This window comes from Lethenteron reissneri, chromosome 27 (genome assembly GCF_015708825.2).
Source record: "Lethenteron reissneri isolate LAM-NWPU_2019-01 chromosome 27, ASM1570882v1, whole genome shotgun sequence".
NCBI lineage: Eukaryota > Metazoa > Chordata > Hyperoartia > Petromyzontiformes > Petromyzontidae > Lethenteron > Lethenteron reissneri.
The window spans coordinates 6,373,899-6,388,464 of record NC_083805.1 but is presented as its reverse complement, the minus strand read 5'-3'; the positions used below and the strand labels follow the sequence as shown (position 1 = coordinate 6,388,464).

At 42.5% G+C, this 14,566-nt stretch overlaps 1 protein-coding gene across 2 annotated transcripts in view; it reads right to left on the bottom strand.

The window, feature by feature from the left end:
* The window catches only part of CIT (citron rho-interacting serine/threonine kinase), a 57,341-nt gene extending 43,643 nt beyond the window's left edge, over window positions 1-13,698 (bottom strand). The window contains exons 1-9 of one of the 2 annotated variants that reach the window (XM_061561262.1): window positions 13,571-13,698; window positions 11,175-11,319; window positions 10,010-10,148; window positions 8,920-9,095; window positions 7,514-7,615; window positions 7,089-7,231; window positions 6,434-6,527; window positions 5,892-6,089; window positions 5,171-5,324 (exon numbers count right to left, since the gene is read on the bottom strand). In XM_061561262.1, coding sequence (XP_061417246.1) covers window positions 5,171-5,324; window positions 5,892-6,089; window positions 6,434-6,527; window positions 7,089-7,231; window positions 7,514-7,615; window positions 8,920-9,095; window positions 10,010-10,148; window positions 11,175-11,270 — 1,102 coding nt within the window. In that variant the 5' untranslated portion in view covers window positions 11,271-11,319; window positions 13,571-13,698. Of the gene's footprint in view, window positions 1-5,170; window positions 5,325-5,891; window positions 6,090-6,433; window positions 6,528-7,088; window positions 7,232-7,513; window positions 7,616-8,919; window positions 9,096-10,009; window positions 10,149-11,174; window positions 11,320-13,570 lie in introns of those variants that run through there. The other variant, XM_061561263.1, reaches the window with a different exon arrangement.
* Between the last annotated feature and the right edge of the window lie 868 nt (window positions 13,699-14,566).

Here is a 14,566-nt window from a genome sequence, read left to right as displayed (position 1 = left end):
TAATTTTGTTTTACATGTTAAGGTTCTTGCTGCTCCACGTTAAATTATCATCTCAAATGGGTTATTTTCCCCTGGCATCACTGTTATTGAATCACAAGTGTATGTATGTTGAGCTTATTTTGCACCGGATGTAACCAACCATACTAAACATAGGTGGGGGGAAAAAAACTAAACTAAAACACAAAAAGCTGTTCAAAATAAATTAGTTTTCAACCTATACAGTACTGGCCCAACAATGTTTAGATATTGTGATTGAATAATATAATGATTACACTGTGCAACACATTTTTTTTGTTCCTGGGTAGTAAGTGTTATTTCCTAATTGCTTATGCCTCAAAAGTACAGAAAATGGCTATTCCCACAAACTTTGCTTTTGTGACCAGGACAGTGATATTTTGAATTCGACCTATTTTCAATGAGAAAACAGGCGAATGTGTCTTTTCGTTCACATAAAGTCAGAAAAAAACAACACATGAATCAAAATACACATGTTTTATACTAAAGAAATACAAAAAATGACTACAAAAGATGTAGACACCCAACGCACACTACCACAGGCGGGACTGGCCACAGCGCACGAGTTCTCTGTGGGGAGGAACAACGTCAAGTGGGAGCCACTGGTGGACCCCCGGAAGGTGCTGATGCCACCACTGCACATCAAATTGGTCCTTATGAAACAATTTGTCAGAGCTGTAGATAAGGAGTCGGCAGCCTTCAAGTACCTTCAAGACTTCTTCCCTAAGCTGTCTGAAGTAAAGGTCAAAGCCGGTGTCTTCGTTGGACCACAGATAAAGAAGATCCTGGAGTGCAATGAATTCCCCAAGAAGCTCACTAGTAAGGAGAAAGTGGCTTGGAACAGCTTTTCCGCAGTGGTTCGTGGCTTCTTGGGCAATCACAAGGTCGAAAACTACGTGGAGCTGGTTGAGACTGGTGAAGACCTACGGCACAACGGGCTGTAGGATGTCCCTTGATAAATTCAAGAAGAACATGGGAGCATACTCGGAGGAGCAAGGCGAGCGCTTCTACCAGGATATACTGGACTTTGAACGCCGCTACCAAGGACAGTATAACGAGAACATGATGGGAGACGACATTTGGGGGCTGATTCGTGAAAGTGATTTTCAGTGTAATCGTAAATCTAAAAGAACTACTCACTTCTAAATCTTTTGTAGTAATTTTGTATTACTTTAGTATAAATATACATGTTCATTTTGATTCATATGTAGTTTTTTTCTGACATGTGAACGAAAAGACACAAATTCGCCCGTTTTCTCATTGAAAATAGATAACTTTCAAAATATCACTGTCCTGGTCACAAAAGAAAAGTTTGTGGGGAATAATAGCCATTTTCTACTTTTTAGGCATAAGCAATTACGAACACTTACTACCCAGGAACAAAAATTGTGTTACATAGTTTTATAAGTTATACTTGTCAGAACGGCTGCAAATTGGCATGAATTATTTAAAAGATATGTCCAAAAACAATGATTGCAAGAATATTTTTTTTTATTCTATCCTGTCATCTCAAAGTACTAATTTAATATGAAATAAGGAATTATAATGACCTCATAGATATCACTTGCTAACAGCAAGTGATATCTAGGCATTTGTTTTCTCGTTTATGGGGGTGGGTGCTGATAACCATAATATGTAAAAAAAAGTACAGCTCTTTGTTAATCCACTGCTGGATAAAACCTTCCCCATGACGTCAGTCATGGGGTGTGGGGGGGGGGATCATACCAAACAGATCAGTGTGGGTTTTTGATGGGGATACCAAGGATCAGTTGAGATGTCACTCACCACCAACGTCTATCCATGGTTGAGAATCAAACTCAGGTCTCCGGATTCATTGCATAGTGCCCCAACCACTGCACCACTGCTCAAGTCATATGTAAACGTAATAACATTACATTTTAACTCCTTCATGGGCTGACGACAAACGTTGCATAACATGATTACAAAAGCCATTAAATGGGTAAACAACCTATAATACGTCGGCCAAGTCATAAAATGGCACATCGATACAATTTGGAAAGACAAATGAAACTTTAAGGAGCGTGACATTTGAGAGACATGCCTAGATGATTGACTGTCTGCTATATATCATTTAAGATATTCTATGGTTCTTTCGGTAAAGTCGCGTAGATCGAAGAAAAAAATTATAACAATAAAATAATACAAATAAAGCGAATTAAAAAATAATTAAAATATCACGGCGTTTCGATCGCAACACAAGCGGTCGTCATCAGGAACAGGGAGGTTAGGAGAAAAGGGCTCCGACCGAAAGAACCACAGAATATGAATCCCTGCAGTCTGGAAAGTTTTAAGTCAAAATCATTTAGGATGTCGTGCAGGTCGGAAAGCAGAGGGAGGTAATAGCGGAAACTCGGTGGATGGGGGAGGGCACAGTCTGTGACTGCCGCCCGGAAACACAACTACAACGCTGTGCCCCGCTGCTTCTGCCAGGACCCATCATTACATTTGGTGGCTCCCGTGACCAAACGCAAGCACCGCGGTCAAACACGAGAAACCTACTCAATGGCAATTAACAAAACCCTACGTTTCTTTTTTTCTCAAAAATATTTATCAACCCAGGCAAATACTGAATAACTGCGTGTGTATATCGATGTGATGTTTTGACATATTGAGATGAAGTAGTGTTTAATTTGAATGTTTCAATTCAACAAAATATATATTTTAAAATATTTTCTTTTGAAACCTTTTTTTTATCTGCAACTCCAGTTTGTGCAGAATCCAGATGATGAAAGATTACATCCATCTAATTTAAGATGATTTTTTCTGTTACTATCTTACCTGTAACTGGAGTCTGTGTGTGGACCTGGTGCTTTGCAATTCACTGTGTTAACTGAACATCAGTGTTTCTTTATCATTTTGTATATTTGCATATAAAATTCGAGACTGAGAATGAACCTGGTGAAAAATGTTTAAAAGGTGCTGCATGCTTATTTAATAGTATTATCCGCAATCCTCCGTTGATAACCATATAGGGTTTAGCACATGCATGTGAGCAGGTGCTCATTTAAGGTTCAGTCAACCTCGGGGAGGCACAGAACAGATTCAGATACCACTTGCCACTGCTATCCATGACGAGCAATCAAACCCAGGTCAACAAGTTTTATAGCACAGTGTGTAACCCACACATACATTCGGCTCAACATATCATTGCATTAAAAAGGTATATAATTAAATTACCATGCATCTTAAATGTCACACGCAGTACACACATTAATCATGCATCATAAAGTTATTCATCCATTTAGGGATTTTTATGCTTGGACAGCCGATTTATTATTGCAATGTTAAAAATTAACATTCTGAACTGTCTGGGCTGAATGGAAATTTGCTGGCGAGCTATTATTTTAACTATGAACGGTGTTCAACTCTGTTGCAAAGCAGTGTTGCCAGTATTTATTTTTTCAACTTTAGTACTTTACATTATAAAAATACAGATACATTATAAAAAAATAGCATTACATAATATCTCAATCTGACAAAAGTAATGAAAATAGCTCACAGAATGAGGGCGACTGCACTTTAAAATTAAGAATGTTGGTTCATGACATTAAGAAGCTCTTAAAAGAGACAAAGCGGGTGGGTATACACTACCTCCCCAGTTCTGAACAATGGGTGTCTGTGTATGGGAGCTAACTGCTGCGACAGTGCAGCGGTTAGCACGCTGCACTACAAACCCAATTAAGCTAAAGTCAAAATTTCGATTTAAAGCTTTCGTGACTGCAGGGATTCTTCTTGGTTCTTTCGGTAAAGTCACGTAGACGTCCCTAAAAGTCCCTTCTACGTGATTTTACCGAAAGAACCAAGAAAAAGTTAAAATCCCGCTCATGGCCACCAACACCAGTGACGATTATCTTAACCATTTCTGGGCCTCCCCTAGGTCGATTCAAATGAATACCTGGTGAGGTGTGTAAACATCACCACTCGGAAGACAAAGGCGACAGGACGTGGTGCTGGCCACCCACCCCCTCATGTAACATGCTGGCCTTCATAGGTGCTCACCAACAGCACTTGTCTCAAGTCTATTCAAACTCTAGACGGGGTAACTTTGTCCTTGGGATATGCCATGCTGCTGGTGTTTCTCTCCCATCTCTAACGTCCCTAGCTCCTACCCATTTCTCATTTCACCTTTTTCGAAAAATGTTGTCCCGGACTGATGTAAATTGTCTCAATAAGCAGTTGAATTGAGATAATATGCACATTTAAGCTGGTAGGAAATTAAAATAATGGGTTCTCACACGCATATTATTGAATACATGGGAGTATCATGAGTACAATAATTGGTTTCAATTGACGAATCGATACATAATTACACCGCTAGGATTTACTACAAACAGTAAAACACCCCAGCGAGCTGGAAGCAAAGAGGAGATCCCTGGTCAGTCGGCTGTGAGGTCTGACTAGCTGCAAAACTCAATGATATCAATGTAAATAAACAACCCTCTTGTTACTGTACATGTATTACTGTGATGTATTATAATGTGTAGTATTTTATATACAGACCAAAAAAATAAACACATTCCTGCGGAGGGAGCTGGTAGGAACGTTGGGTTGCTCGGTCAATGGCCAGGGTCAACAGCGGCGTGGTGTATTTCGCAAATATGGCCGACTATGAGGGCGGGCACAAGCCGGCGTGAATAGGTTAAACGTTGAGTTTTATAAGGTCACCACGGGGTGACCAGCCCCACCCCTCCCACCCCCACCCAGCCCCTCCCCACCCTCCCCACCCAGCCCCTCCACACCCTCCCCTCTCCAGCCAGCCCCACTCCTCCCCACCCAGCCCCTCCCCACCCTCCCCACCTAGCAGCCAATCCTCTGAATGTACGTTTCTAAATGTGGAGGGGAGAACCCGGACCACGTGGAGACCATGCAAACTCCAAATATACAGGCGTCAGGGTCGGGATCGAACCCATAGTTAACATCAACATCTTACCCGTGTAATGCTCAATACACTTTACATATTTATACAGCGTGATGCGGTGAACGCAAAATCCGGCTAGCGGGGGTTTTACTGCACAGTATATTATCAGAATTCAAACTGGGAAAAAAAACATGATTAGCAGGAACCAAATAAAACATACGTACATATTACGAATGCAGTATCTCACCATACTAAGAACATTCATAGCCTACTTACTGTGCTGGATGTTATTCAAATCGATGCCAGCGAAGAACGGATGGCACAGCAGCTTGTCAGGTGTAAGGCGGTCCACACGGCCACACAGCAAGCCCTTCACCAGGTCCACAAACTCCACGCTCACCGCCGGCTCGGATGGAAAACGGACGAACTTCTGTACATGTCAAACACCGCAGCCCTGGATGAGTATGGCTCAATTTCGCCAACAATGCTTACAACCACAGTGCATTATCTTATTGCTGAGCAGTTATGTCATGTGACAAGGTAACTTCTGTTTGCAACTCTTGCAGAAGTGCACCACCGCATATTTTACGGTAGAGAACAACCTCTAAAAGGTTATATCTGAACTACATCTCAGATCTCAACTGCCTCTTATCGATACTGCTGTAGAGATGAAACCGAAAATGCTGTAATAAAAAATGCCGAATAATTGGTCAAATAAGTGAGCACTGAAAACCAAACTCAACATGATGGTTTTTGTGAGCGGTCGTGTGTTAATAGGCTGAGGATATCAGCTTGCTACACTTAAGAAGTTGTTTTTTAAACTCAATGTTGCCGACTGTCTTCTGAGACGGGGGATTAGCCCTGAGCAAACCAAGTCACTTCTGCATTCTGTACGTTAGATGTTCGACCAAGAATATTGCTTCGATAACACGTGTGTTATACTTCTAAAACCATGAAACTGAAGGAGAGTAAACACAATATAAAATGTTTTTCTCACCTGAAAGTTTTTGATGTTGCTGATGGTCTTGGTGGAAATGCCCTCAGCAAAGGGGGTCTTTCCATACACCATTTCATAAGCGATGACTCCCACTGACCACCAGTCGCACTCAGGCCCGTAGGAACCCTTCCCACTGACACTGCTCAGGACCTCTGGTGCTACGTAGTCCGGTGAGCCTTCCGGTAACTTTGAGCTCACCTGTTGAAATAAGCAGGAGCACAATGGTGAGTGCATCATTGGTGTGACCTGCAGGCTACTATAAATTTTTCACGTCGAAATGTAATCTCTTTGTTTATTTAACGAAACGTTTCTAATTGTAAATTAACGGAACAGTCACTGTATAATTAAAAAAACAATATGCAAGCATTAAAGCTACAATATAAAACATTAAAAATGTTATGAAGGAAAAAATATTTGTTTACAATTCTAAAGACATCCCTATTACTCGAGTTTTGCTATTGACCGAATGTTGCTAACACTTTCTTCAGACTCTTTACGATCGTTTTAATGTTCTCAGTACTTAACGGACTGGGTATACGTACCATTTTGTTTGCATTGAGCTTGGCAGCTGAGCCAAAGTCAGCCAACTTGATGTGTCCAGTACGGTCCACCAGAACGTTTTCAGGCTTCAAATCTCTGTAGACAGACGCACAAATTCAATTCGCTCACATAAAACTGCGTACTGATCCTTAGTCCTTCGTTAAATGTGTGTAAGCGCAAAACAATAATTCCATTACCACAAATAAATTGCAAGAGTGCAGCACCACGAATTGCATTAAAAAAAAACATTGCATTCCAAGCTAAGTAAACAACTGGGAATGAGCAAATATTTTAAATACCACTTTGTTAAATCATACATCGAACTAATTAAGTGACAATCAATGACATAACATTTAGGAATGTTACTAAAGAGGAACAATTCCTTTTTAGCATGATATAAATTATATAGACGCTTACAGTGCATTCAGCTCGAGTGGCTGTACGATTTTATTTCAAGATTAAAGATTGCAGGATCCACATAAAATACAGCAGGTTTCACCTGAGGTTCATTTCAAAAGACAAAGGTGGACACTAACAAGGATATTAAAAATAACAACTTACAACAATCGCTTTTTGGCTAAATAAAACACACACGCACAACTTTACTGGTCACGCGAGTGTACCGACGAACGCACGGGTGCATCGCTCGTCAGACACCTGTGTACGTATCCCATCTGATGCAGGCTCTGCGTGGCAAGAACCAGTTCGGCCAGGTAGAAGCGGACCATGCTCTCATCCAGTTGGTCCTCGTAGCGGCCCAGCAAACCGAGGAGGTCCCCACCTGGGTGATACTCCATCACCTGCAGCCAAGGAGTTGGAAGGAAGAGATCCTTAGAAGGACCTCCTAATTAACCACTCCCACATCCAGTGCAATATTTGTGTCTGGTGTGACTGTCATTATCTACAGAGCTATTCACAAACCCTGACTATTTCGCATATGCTCCAATAACTCAGTCCCCTCCAGCGAATCGGACATGTGCCGTTGTACCGTATTTTCAGGTTAACGTTTAATGTCTCGTGTTTGTGTTCGGAGCAAGTTTTCTTGTTCAATGACAGGCGTGAGCAAGGGGCACAGGCCGCACCAGGTAAAGGTTGTCTTCATCCTGGAAGGCGTACTGCAGGTGCGTGAGCCAGGGGCTGCTGGCTCTGGCCAGGACGTCCCTCTCCTCCTCAAACAAGGCCACCTTTTTAAAAGCAAGACGTTGGCATTAGCACACGTTACACTGAACGATCTCCGCAGATGGAGGAAATCGCACCTCTTACAAAATGCAATGCTTTGTGACTGCCCACAAATCTGTCATAATACCGCAGGGTACAGCAATTGTGAAAACACGTTCAAGCACATTATAATGTAGCTGACAGCATCACAGAAGGGAAATTATTTTACGATGCAGTGAAACATTTACAGCTCGCATGTTCAGCAGATTTTTTTTAATGAAAATTTTAAATGTCATGAAGCTTACTAACAATAAAAAATTAACTCAATTTTAAATAATTATGTTTAAAACTGACATTTTGTCCTTTTGGGACTGCTTTATTCAAACATGAATCTTTTCCTTTAACATTATTTAATTGGGCAAATATTTATGAAATATGCCTGGCTGAATTTTCTACGTGAATGCGATTCACAAGAACACGATCATTATATAACCCAAATACAGATTATGTGATACTTCTGAGGGCTATCAAAGTTGTTTTATAATCATGGGCAAGGCAATGTAGTTAACTGTACACATCTATTTCTGAAATGTATTAAGTTCATTAAATTCACTGTATTATAAAGTGCACACCTAATTCACATTTGCATGACACTTTGAAAGATTTCCCATTTTTTTTCCAAAAAAGCAAAAGTTATGTTTTTCATAACAATTAAATACCACGGGTGTAAAATTACACTACATTATCCACAACCTTATGACGTGACATATTTAGTATCCCGAGCTTAAAACGATATCTGAAATGTCCTATTTTTCGCAGATGCAGTCTTCCTATAATCCAAGGAAAATAGGAGCCACTCAAAAGTGGCAGCAAATTAAGTATACCACTCACAGATAATTGGGTGGATATCGGGAGTAATTTTCACCAAAAGGTGGAAACAATAGCATCCACCAACATAGAGCTCCTATGTTAGTCATTCTTTATAAGACAATAAAATCACCATACATAGCCAACCATGCTAATCGGAGGTGCAGGGAAAAGACTAAACTAAACACAAAAAGCAGTTATAAAGATATTCGTTTTCAATCTCTATATATTAAAGTGCATTGCCCCAGTGGATTCCTTATATCGGAAGGAAGAATATTTCAGACAGCCGCAGAAGCGCATCTGAAAGCGCACGAGGCAGTGGCCATCTTTGTTCTACGGTTAGCCAAAAGCCGCTGCGACCTCATCGGACTTATGGAAAACGGGAAAAAAAAAAATCACAAGCTTCGTCGTCAACAGACACATACAAATAACCGAAAAATGTAACAGAAAACCCAGTACGTACATTGTCTCGGTGTAGAAGCCGGCTCTTCTGTAGCACCTTCATGGCGTACACGTCACCGGTGGCTCTCTCGCGCACCACCTGCACCTCGGAATGGTGGCCGCGGCTCACCACGCCTCTCACCTCGAAGTCCGATGAGGTCACACGCAGCTCCTGCAGCTCCGACACAGTCTCGGCATCTGCATTAAAACACGCGCCGGGAAACAGAGAAAAAATCGAACCGGAGCGAGGAACTGTTATTAAACGTTATTCTTCCGGAGCCAAAATCAAACCCACGTTTTTGTTGCATGTCACGGAATGAAAACTGGCAAACGAGGATGCACTTATCTGTTTAAAATACTGGTTAAAGATATATAAATAAATGTCACGCTTTGCAGCTTGGATGGTAAAACGTTGAAAAGGTTGCAATGCCTTAGCCAATGTCGCTACAGGGCACATTTAGCGTGGTCCCTCGATCACAGGGTAAAACGTCCAATACATATAAGGTGAAAGGTTACACTAAGACAGAGACAAACACATACCATAGTTACAGATACGCAGAAAGATGAATATAGGGCTAGAGGCACACATTTGTGATATTTTATAGTAAACGTTCATATTAAGAGGGCTTTGAAATTAAATGTGCCACAATTGCTGTTGCTCCCTGGGAATTTCAGATATTCACCTGCTACAAAATAACTGAATTCATGCAGCGCACACTTCCTTCAATAACAGAAAGCCAATTTACCTACATCAAAACCTTCAATTTTTTTAATCACTACAAGCAGGCTTTACGAGTCAATGTAATAATATTCACTACATTTGTAATCATATTCTTCAGAGGCCAGAATATATAAAGCAGTGCTTTTAAATAGCCTGTCAATTGCAGTTGGAAGTGGCATTTATTATTTCCCGTTCACACACCAAGGCGATTCATCATGTCAGGCAATTAAGTACACATTTATTTAATTCAAACTGAAAGAGCAGATAAATCTACAACTGCACTATAAATAGCTAGCTATTTTTGTTAATAACAAGCTATTTCAGATTCACTTTTCAAATAGAGTTATGCAGTCATTCACATACGTATATGGCAAGACAGCCTTTCACTCACGTTTACTGACAAAGTTGGCAATGTGGTTGTGCTTCATGAGCCCTGGGTCACTGCACTCCTCAAAGAGGACCAGGAGTGAGTCGAGAAGGCCATCGCGGGTGGCCAGGTACCGATGCTGCCCTGGCTGAGCAATCTTGCCCTGTAGGGGGCAGGGCAGCACAAGAGATTCACAAAAAACAAACTGAAATGCTCCCCAATTGCGTTTGCATCAGGAACCAAGTCGATCCTGTTCCTGAAGAAGCTGCCCGAGCACGTGGAGCGAGAGACGTGGGGACATCACGGTACAACCCAAAAAATGCATCGGACAGCTGCACAATACAACCATGGAAACCTTGCAGTTGTACATACTATTGCATTGTCTTTGTGCTATTCACCTTTTGGCGTTCTCTGGTCAAACACTTTGAGACTAGGCTCTAAAGAAAGCTGTCTCTGGTGTGGACCAATCAGTTTCAACGTTAATGCATATATTTTCAGAGCATGTTTTGTCTGCATGTTCACCACAAGTAAGTGTGGTTAATGCAGACAGGATTCCTTGCAAAAGGTTTCCGTTTGGTGTTTTAAGATCTTAACAACCTGTTTTATTGCCAGAAAGGGTAAAATCTATTCTTATTCTATTGTAATGGGTTATAGTTTTAGTTTTTTCCCCATCACTAAGCACCATGTATAGCTTTGCACATGTAAACCTAAACAACTTGACACATTTTATCTCTCAAAAAAAAACAATCACAAGCCATGTTCTAACAATTAAGGGTTTTACTGGAAAAGAGTTGATTCACCACACAATGAGCTGACCAATGAAACACTTTATTGCAGTCTCCCCGACAGATGGCCGCACGGTGGATTTCATAATGCACTTTTTTAAATTAATTAAATCACGCTACTCTCAACAAAAGCACACTTTCTGGACAATGGGTTTTCTGGGTTATCAGGATTTTTCCAGGAATCCTACAGAAACCAAGCGACTCGAGCAGGAAAAGCTGGTGTCAATGTATCGTGAAAAACCGGTGTCCATATATTGAGAAATACTGCATTGCATGCCGTTTCATTTTTATGTAATTAGTGCACTGTTAAAATGCTTAAATGTGTAACTTTACAAAAACACCAACGCAACATTTGGTTCAGCAAGTGCTGCTCTCTCATGCATTTGAAGAACTGGAGCAATTACCTGAAACAACTGATTCAGGCGAAGAAAGCGGCTGAAGATGGGTTCTGTGCCAGGAGAATCCGCACTTCCCTTCCAGCCTCGCTTAAATTTCATCATCTCGCCGTTTCAGCTTTCCCTTCCACAACTTATAATAAGCCTGGGGGTGCTTGGGGAAATGAAAATAAAACAACACAATAAGCAAGCTGCTTGTGGCAGAAATAAGTACAACGGGAAAGGTACCTTAAATCTCCCCACCTCTTGTCTACCCAGTAGTATAAATTGGAGAACCGCATCTAGTCCATCAGCAAGCAACGTCGTGTATGTGTAACGTAATGTGAGGATAACCCTCCCTCTTGCAAGGTGTCTGATCAGCATGAAAGTATAGACCAAAATACCCTCTAGAGGGGATTTCTAGAGGTGCCTCTGGCAGATGCCCTTCAGCCAGCAGAAGCAAGAGAAAGCAATTGCAGGGCTGGACCTTTACATTTACCTAAAGTAGGTTCACGTGGCACAGTGGTGAGCCCAATGCGTTTATGAAACTACCAAGCTGAGTTGAATGTTTGGTCACATCTATCATCAGCGGCTGAGCCTGTCCTGGTTGGCCACTTCACCAAATCGGAGTCGAGGCTGGTGAAGTTAGGATAAATAACATCCATGACCAATATGTTGGGGGGAAGCCTTCATCCAGTATTGGAATGACACAGGGATGTAAATTACTTATTTATTATAGCTATGTATTGCATATACCTAGCACGCAAACTGTGAGCCAAGAGTATTGTCCATAATATCGGTTTTTTGGGTTAAATTGCGTAAATATAAATGTGTCGTGAAACCCACCACCACCCGACACAGCCAATAAATAATGTTTGTCACGTAAACAGAACATGCCAATTTGTTATTCGTACAGCACACCGGTGTGTTGGAGAGCAAATCCACAACATTTACAATCTGAGTACGACATTTCGCCAGTAATTACAACTAGCAACATCAGGCGGACAGCAAGAGTATTGTGCCCGTTATTCTCTGGCGATCTGAGCTTGGCTGTAAACCCTTTAACATAGGGGTAAATATATCTTTGCAGTTATTAGCCTCTGTTCTTTCTTGGCCGTGGTAAGGATTTTTCTGCCAGTACTACAATTGATTCATCAGTGAATTAGAGTGCACAGAGTTACCGACAGTATATCCATTGTACTGTATTGCCAATTGGCTCCAGACGAGACAAACGGGCCCTCAACCCACAGTGTGACCCGTATCAGTCTGTAAATTTGCAGCTCTTATATGTATTAATCCATTGCTGGATGAGGGACCCCAGTGTAGCCGACATCTTCAACAGACAGGTGAAGGGCACAACCTCTGCCATTCCGTGCACGTATTTCAGTTGGGTGTTTGCGTCCCTCTGTAACATCCCATTTATTATTCAAATTATCTGGTGATGCTGCATTGGCAGAGGTGCACAAACTCTATTAGATAAATAAAAACATTTGTCACAACACTGCGGCAAAATAAAATGTAATCGGCGACGTTTTGGGTATTGCCCCTTCTGCATAGCACATAGAGGCCAAGGCAGATAGCAAGGGTTGGAGTTTTCGAATAACATGTGAATATATGCTCACTTACAATATTATCACAAAATATAACTTTTTATTTGTCATGAAGCACCATGGTTTTAAGTGCAGTCTCCACCCCTTATTTACCTCTATCTCTTTGCCCTCTCCATGTACTGTACATGCTATGAAGGGCCATTGCACGAAACGTCGCCGATTATATTTACATATTCATCTTTTAAGGCAGTGGGTTTTCCAATTAACATGGAACTCGCGAACATTGCTAATGGTCGTCAACTGAACAGTGGGCAGTCGGCAAACTATTAAACATCCCGAGATGATACCGAGATCATTCCGATTATTGCTAAAACTCGTCCTTAACCGATTGCAATGCGCACGCTGTGTAATCAATATTTTCTATCGTAATACAAATGACAACTTGTGTCAATCAACCGCTGTGTTGGTCACGGGGGATTTCTTTGTGCGTGTTTAACCATACTTCACCACACTGGTCCAGGACTACTTTAGATATCACTCGTTACTGATGTTAAGCCGTGAGCTTCATAGCTCATCGGATTTCACCAATAATAGTGCGCTAACCACTGCGCCACCGCTCCACCCCATAACGTACAGCCCCCTGAACACAATTCCGCACGCAATCATAGATATAGCATCGCGTTAACACCGAATCTTACGCGCTTTACCTAAAATGTAACATTATTTTCATGACCCACCGTCGCGTGACATGAAACGCATCGACATTCGGCCACATTTGTACAACCGCTACCCCAAATCGCATCGTCACATCGTCACCGAAAACGCGGGCAAAAAACAACAACAACACAATTAAAGCAAACATAAACTCGTTTTTACCTGTTCGGACACGCTCGGCGAATTACACGAGCCGATTAAAATAAGTAAGGGGAGTTTAATATAACGATTAAAAACATAAATACGCGCGGCGTTCGCCCTTCAAGTGTTGACTCTTCCACTCATTTTCGAATTTGTTTTCAAACCGACGCGCCAGCCGCTTCCCGCGCGTCATTTCCGGTATCGCATTAGCCGGGCCACGCCTACGGACGCAGCCGATTGGACGCCGGTGTCAGTGTCGGTTGTTGGGAGCGGTGGGGGGGCCTGAGCCAATCGCCGAGCGCCGATTGGTCCTTGCTGTCAACTCTCGGTGGGGGGGGCGGTGCCCTAAGCCAATTGCCGAGCGCTGATTGGCCCTTGCTGTCGATTCTCGGTGGGGGGGGGTGCCTTAAGCCAATCGCCGAGCGCTGATTGGCCCTTGCTGTCGACTCTTGGGGGGGGGGTGCCCTAAGCCAATCGCCGAGCGCTGATTGCCCCCCTGCGGTTGACTCTCAGGGTGGGTGGGGGTGCCCTGAGCCAATCACCGAACGCTGATTGGCCCTTGCGCGCGACTCTCAGTGTGGGTGGGAGTGCCCTGAGCCAATCACCGAGCGCTGATTGGCCCCCTGCGGTCGACCCGAAGAGGGGAGGGGGGGCGTGTTCAGGCGGAGCTTCGATGCGGAACTCCTCCCAGCAACAAGCAGCAGCGGCGCCACGTGGCACATGAACTCCTCTACTTACGATCATTCGACTTAAGGACTTTCAGAGATACCAACAAACCTGTCCCTATGTCCAGTTGCAGCTTTTCGGACCGAGAGCCGTAAGTTCAAACGCCGCGTAATAGATGGCGGTGGTGGCAGCTACATCTGCAGAACGTGAAGAACTATTGGCATCTACACGAGATTATACAACTTTTAAAACCATTCCCCGCGTTTAGTGTACATACCGGACAACATGTTTGGAATCGACAGGAGGAAAGTTGAACTTACGAACAAATCGACATTCGAACAGGCATCTGGA